Source organism: Seriola lalandi, unplaced genomic scaffold (genome assembly GCF_002814215.2).
Source record: "Seriola lalandi dorsalis isolate HSWRI2012SDOR001 ecotype SW California unplaced genomic scaffold, Sedor1 jcf7180002054893, whole genome shotgun sequence".
Classification (NCBI taxonomy): domain Eukaryota; kingdom Metazoa; phylum Chordata; class Actinopteri; order Carangiformes; family Carangidae; genus Seriola; species Seriola lalandi.
The window spans coordinates 1,986,492-1,992,873 of NW_019525445.1; the positions used below are offsets into that span (position 1 = coordinate 1,986,492).

The 6,382-nt window shown below is 45.1% G+C and overlaps 1 protein-coding gene across 3 annotated transcripts in view; it reads right to left on the minus strand.

Annotated features, from left to right (window-relative positions):
• The window catches only part of gabra1 (gamma-aminobutyric acid type A receptor subunit alpha1), a 29,293-nt gene extending 25,458 nt beyond the window's left edge, over positions 1-3,835 (minus strand). Inside the window, exons 1-2 of one of the 3 annotated variants that reach the window (XM_023429424.2) lie at positions 3,689-3,835; positions 1,081-1,186 (exon numbers count right to left, since the gene is read on the minus strand). In XM_023429424.2, coding sequence (XP_023285192.1) covers positions 1,081-1,160 — 80 coding nt within the window. In that variant the 5' untranslated portion in view covers positions 1,161-1,186; positions 3,689-3,835. Of the gene's footprint in view, positions 1-1,080; positions 1,187-2,795; positions 3,187-3,629 lie in introns of those variants that run through there. The other 2 variants (XM_023429425.2, XM_023429426.2) reach the window with 2 other exon arrangements.
• Between the last annotated feature and the right edge of the window lie 2,547 nt (positions 3,836-6,382).

Sequence of the window (6,382 nt, forward strand, 5' to 3'; positions counted from 1 at the left end):
CCACGGTGGGACGAGAGCTCAGATGATCTCATGCAGTTAAAGGATTCTGCTTTTGGTGTTGTTGTCTTACTTGTAATTGTGAATGTTTTAACTGGTCTGCGTGTTTATGTAATCCACGGAGTGGAGTCAGATTATGGTGTTTTGAGGTATGCTGCACATGACTGGCTGCCGAGCGTTTGAATCATGTTGGAGTTAATGCAATTGCAGTCACATGACAGTGGATCTTATTGGTGTCGTTTCAAATCCAATCCTCCACCTTCTCCCTCTCTCTTGTCTCTTTGCTTCTGCTTTGGTGACATCTGACACACCGGTGTCGACATTGAGAAGAGTGTCTGTACATCGACCCTACCATCCCCGCAGCCACTGTCAAAAACGTGCACGAATCTGTGCCAAATATCACGGTGCCACGCGCATCATCTACTGTACGCAGCCCAGGACTGAAGACTGTGAACATTAGATGTTGTCCCACAAGGCTAGTGAACCAAAAAAAGTGTAACGCCATGGCAATGTGGATAGTGGCTATTTTGGCTCTTCATCTCCTCTCTCTGTATTGCAGTTCTTATTACCGCTATGCAATTATAGGCATGGAGGTGTCCTGTGGGGATGCCCCAGTTACAATCACATTGAATACGCTCTGTAAGAGTGTAACCCAATAAACCAAGCAATAGGCAAGAACACAGAATACCATCCCGGCAGTTGGACCACTGGTTGCCTCCTTGGCTGACTGACTGACTGACTGACTGACTGATTTTACTGACATGTTTTAGCCAGCTGACCATTTAGCAAGCACTGAGACCAGCATAAAAAGATGTCTGTCCTCAGACAACTGCATTTTAATATTTTGCCCAATGCAGTGTGGTCTTCACATGTTCTCCCACAAATGTCACCAGGCGCAATCACACTGTCCCAATAATACCTTGATCATGTAGGCAACACTTAGAATTGTCTCAAACTCTGCGTAAGGCTCTGAATGCAGTTATATGAACAGTGTGCATGATATGTGCAGATTCCATACATTTAGAATTATGCAGTGTAATACCCAGGTAGATATGCATTTGGGAAATTAAAGTTTGTTCTTACCTCTTCCCACCCAGTACGCTGTTGGCGACAAGCAAGCAAGCCCACAGACACAGAAAGGCCGTCCTGCTCCGTCCACACATAGTTGCAATATGAGGACCTTTCACTGCTGGAGGTCAAAGAGAGAGGGAGAGAGAGAGAGAGAGAGAGTGAATATCATTACACCAAGTCATCTGAGCCAGTGATCCACCATTAACCCAACATTTCATCACATCAAGTTGTCAGTAAACATGTAGATGTGCTAAAACAACAAGAGCCAGCATAGGGGGTGGAGGGGGTGGGGGGGTCAAGGCTCTGAGGGAGACCTTGTTCCTATAGAGATGCTTTATGTGAGGTTTTCAGTCGTGGCTGTTCACATTTCTCACAGATTCACTGACAGCACATGAATCAAACCAAATGGCCTTGCCTCATGCATTGGGCCATCACATGCCACTTGACACACGCATATATAGCCTACCCTCAAAGATTTTTACATCATCATTTTTGAATTAGCTGTCACGTTGACGGAGACATATTCTACACCCTAACTATGTAGGGGTAACCGAATTTAAATAGCTCCTCGGCGTTGGGTTGACGAGAAAGAGAGCTAGTGTAAATACGACTTTCATAACTGACACTCAGTGCACACGCATATGGTATGGCCGCAGCTGTAGCGCATAATAATTAAGAAGAAATAACAAGGCATCACATCATCGACCACATAACACCCCGTGTGAGCTTGTAGCACCTGTACACAGCCTTCTCTAATACCCTGCAATGTGAAACCGCGGCGGTACCGCAATATCAAACCAAATCCCCTAAAATAAGAGCATTTGCTTCCTCCTTAATCATCAAGCTATGATGTCAGCCGGGTCATAAAGTATGTAAGCAATAGTCTGCGCTATTGTGCATGCAAATCACAATGCTCAAATTCTCAGCCCATTTTTTTGAAAGCATAATCGATGTGTCCACGACAGGACCAAATACTTATATATATAATATATATATAATATATATATATACATATATATATAATATATATATATATATATATATATAAGGCGCTAAACCAGTATTTCACGAACGATCACAAAATTCTGCCACATAGAAGACAATACCCCTGCTACTTGCTTGTGATGCTCCAAGGTGCACTGTGAGCGGATGGGAGTCGGTGGGGACAAACAATGCTCAGTTAAAATAAAATCAAAATCAAAATAAATCCTTTGCTTGACAAGGATTTGATAAAGCGGGGATGATGCAGATTAGCGAATGGAGGAGAAAATCCCGCACAAGCACACTTTCTAAGTTATTCAGAGGAAATGTCACCCTCTCCTCTACAGTACGTGGAATATGTTCGAACCTGGTAGGAATTTAGCATGCAACTGGCATCCCCGCAAGGCTGCTCTAAATACATGCATGGCGATCCAATTCGTGCGTGGCGGAGTAATTAAGCAAATGTGCGTTGATGCTGTTTCATTCGGAGCGCTGTCCGTGGTGCTGAAGCCAGACTGCTTCCCGTTAAAGACATCAAACGGCTCCGGTTTGCCATAAAATACCGCTTAAACGGTCTTAATTTCGACGGCAAACTCCCCCCCTTCTCCCAAATAAAAGTCGTCTTCGATTCTAGCGGTGTCCAGCAACACAAACCATCCCTTCTAAATCCGAGCGTTTACTCCCCTCTCCCCTTCCATCTTCTGCCTGATAAAAAAGGCGATAAAAAATGGGAGAAAATCACTTACAGCAGATGACTCGGGGTATATTCGGTGTCCGCTGCCTATATCCTCAAACTTTTGTGAATATCTTTTCTAGCCGGACTGAATGAGAAAAATCCTCTGTGATCTCAGATCTGACGAATTTTAGCTTGAGGCTGGAGAAGCGGCTGCTGACGATATGCGCAGGTCTCTCTCACTGTTCATTGGTGGTGCTGTAGTGAGTTGAACTCTCTGTCTGTCAGCAACAAAAAAAAAAAAAAAAAAAAAAAAAAAAAAAGATGTTCTACTAAACTAACAAATCTGGACTGTGTAGCAAGGTCTCTATCCAAAATATATGTTTTAGCTCCTCAATCTGCCTGTAATTAAAGCGCATGGCACACAGGCTGTGTCCAAGCGCAGACCATTTTATTTTAGAATAGGCTGTACCAACCTAATATAAAGACTAGCCCGCCCATTTTATATGCAGCACAATTTAACTTCCACTGCTGTCGCCCTAATCTCTTTTCAGTGGCTGCTAAATAAAAATCCTCTTACATTTTCAACTGGGATCCCTTGTTTTCCCCCCATCGCGCTTTCTCTGTCTCTCTCCCCTACTCCTATACGTGATGATTTTCCAAGGAGATAAAATTGACATAAATCAAAAAAGACTTGACTCGCGACCAAATCAGCTAGGGCATCTTATGGAGAAGAGTAGCAGTCATAAAACGCACAGTGAGTACTTACGATGAAGCAAAAGAAAAAGAAAAAACAACTGAGAATTAAACACGAACGGATTACACGGCTTGGATACGCGCGCACACAAGCAGGGAAAAGGCACCTCCAAAAAATGTTTTTTTTTGTAATAAAATCGTGTTCCCTCACCAGCTTCCACTGATGAGACGAGCCTCTCTCTGCAATAAAATCCTCCTCGAATCACTCACCGTCTCCTAAAAGCCCACGTTTCGCATCGAGACAACAGCACTGTGTCTCTGTTTACAGCCCAAATATTCTGCTGCTACAGCCGCGCCACTCCAGACTGAGCTCAGAACGGCGAGGAGCGCTGAGCTGCGTGCATCTGCAAGGGAGGAAAAAAAATGGGCTGATGATACCCAGCGTATATTTTTGTAGTCATCTGCGTATTTCAAGTTAAACTACAAATCAGAGGACATTTTCATCACCAAGGACTACAGTAGGAGGCATGAGAGGAAAACAAGGACATTCTTACTGGGCAGTTTAAACCATATCAGTGTAATTCATGATGGCATAAGCCTCCGATATATTCTAGCTGTTGATTTGGGAATGCTTTTGACAGAGGAGCAACTCATTTTTCGCCTTCAGTTTTGACTGGGGGTTTATTTTCATCATAGCAGGCAGAGTGAGCTGGCAGTGCAGTCACGTCAGTCTGGTCTGCAGTGCAACGTTTCCTCAGTGTGTGTGTGCGTGTATGTGTGTGTGTGTGTGTGTTGCCTCCTCACGCGTGGTTAAAGTAGTGCATGTGCGTGATTAGTTATGAGAGACATCATGGGCATATATGCGCCTCTGTATTCAATAAGTATCCATCTATCTATCTGTCTATCTATCTATCTAGAAATGACTTATATCCACTCTTTTTATCCCTCTTCTTGCGCTCTGTCACATTTCCCTCTGATAACCTGATGCAGCAGGTGCACGCGCATATTTTAATAATCATAAGAAGAAGAAGAAAAACTCCCAACAACCCCACCGAGTTCCTTCCGTAGAATTAATGCCATTGTAGTGCAAGTGGAGTATCATTTCAAGCTGCTCCCCTTCTCTCTCAAAGCCAGACGCCACCGCTGCATGTGACTCGATTTTGCCTGTGAGCGCGCGTGCACGTGCGAGCATGCATAAACAACACGTGCCCGCGTGCGTTTGCGCGCGCGCACGCCCGCGACGGATAGTGGAGAGGGAAGAAGTACAGCTACGACTCCCGTTTTTTTTTCTCCCTCCCTCCGTCCCTCCTCACGTTTTAATAAACCTTCCCTTCTGCCAAAAGATTAGAGAATCTCTTCGCGGGCAACAATAGACAGCTTTTCCAAAACAAGTGATCAATTAAGACGAATTTCCAGTGTCGCCTCTCTAACAGAATGACGCCAAGCGAAGGAGACTTGCCTACTAACTTACAGCTCCATCTCTGGGCAGGTGATGGGAACAGATAGTGAAGTGAGGTGTGTGCGTGCGTGTGTGTGCGTGTGCAGGGCTAAACGGAGAGAGATGGATGACGGTAATTTAGGTGAGAGATGTGCAGGTTATGGGGAAATAATCACTCGCTGTGAACAGTGCTTTTGAATTTCAAAAGAAGGGATATTGATGAACTACCCCCCCCCCCCCACCCCCCACACACACACACACACACACACACACACACACACACACACACACACACACATTCACATTCGATCTTGGACAGTATGTATCAGTATGTTTTAGTATGGTAGTCCATTTGACCTTAAAGTTTTTATGTCTCCGCGGGTACAAGTGTAAAACCACTGGAGCCTCTCTCCACCATGTGAAGTGCCATGATTGTTGTCCCTCAAAGGAAAAGTCGCCGTCTGAGCGCTCATGACCCTGAAAGGTTTTGCTGGCCTCTTTTTAGTTTACTGAACACCTGCCTTTTAATGTATGGCACACAAACAAACTAACACCCCCGGATTCTTTTTGAGCCCTTATCCACAAACACACAAGCAACAGTCTCAGTTTGAAGTCTCAGTTTCAGGTTTTTGTTTTTTGCAGGCAGTAAAGAGCATTTTAAAAACGGATAAAACCAGGACAGGTGGGAGAGGTTTTTTTCTTTCAGCCTGCTCTTCACGGGGGTGCAATATCTTAATTTGGCATGTGATGTCACACAGTTGGACATTCCTCGGACTCTGTGAGTGTGTCCACTCATGCACTCTTATAGGAGCATGGTTTGGCTCCGGTTAGGTCAGAGCTGCTCCTCGATGAAGGGGTCGCTCAAGACCACTCTCTGTCCAGTAAGCAACAGCAGGCAGTGGTCCCCTCTGGCTGCCTCCAACTGAGGCTAAGGCAGGAGAGAGAGAGAGAGAGAGAGAGAGAGAGAGCTAAACCCAAGTGCAGTACTTCAGTTCAATTACTGAAGTAATGCTTGATTTGCACTTGCCCTTTTTTTTTTTTTTACCCCTTGTGCTGGTGCATTTCACACTGCCAGTGGGTTGAAAATCCGCTACTGCTCTGGCTCTTGAACCCGGACTTAGTGTCTAGCCTACTGCCTACCGATGTCTCACTTGCTCCTGCCCCTGCTCCCAGTGTGTGTTCATCTTTTATCCTTTCAATCTGGATGGAGAAGACTAATTGAGACGTTTCACAGGTATGGGTGAATATGTTAAGTGAGGTGTTATCCACATGTGGTACCGAGGAGTGGAGGGGAAACACTCAGTGTCACGGTGGAGCTTCTGCCACAAACAAAAATGAATGAAGAGAGACTGGGCCCTAAATGCACTGTCAGAAGTCGATGCTGCCGAATTGCCGGGTACCTGCCCTTCTGGCAGTTTTACTGGTGGACACAGGCTGTAGTCTGTAGTTCCCATTTTGCGCAGCATTAAGAGTGACTTGCCTCAATCAGCCGTCCCGAGGAATAAACCCGGCTGTTGTAGAAGACA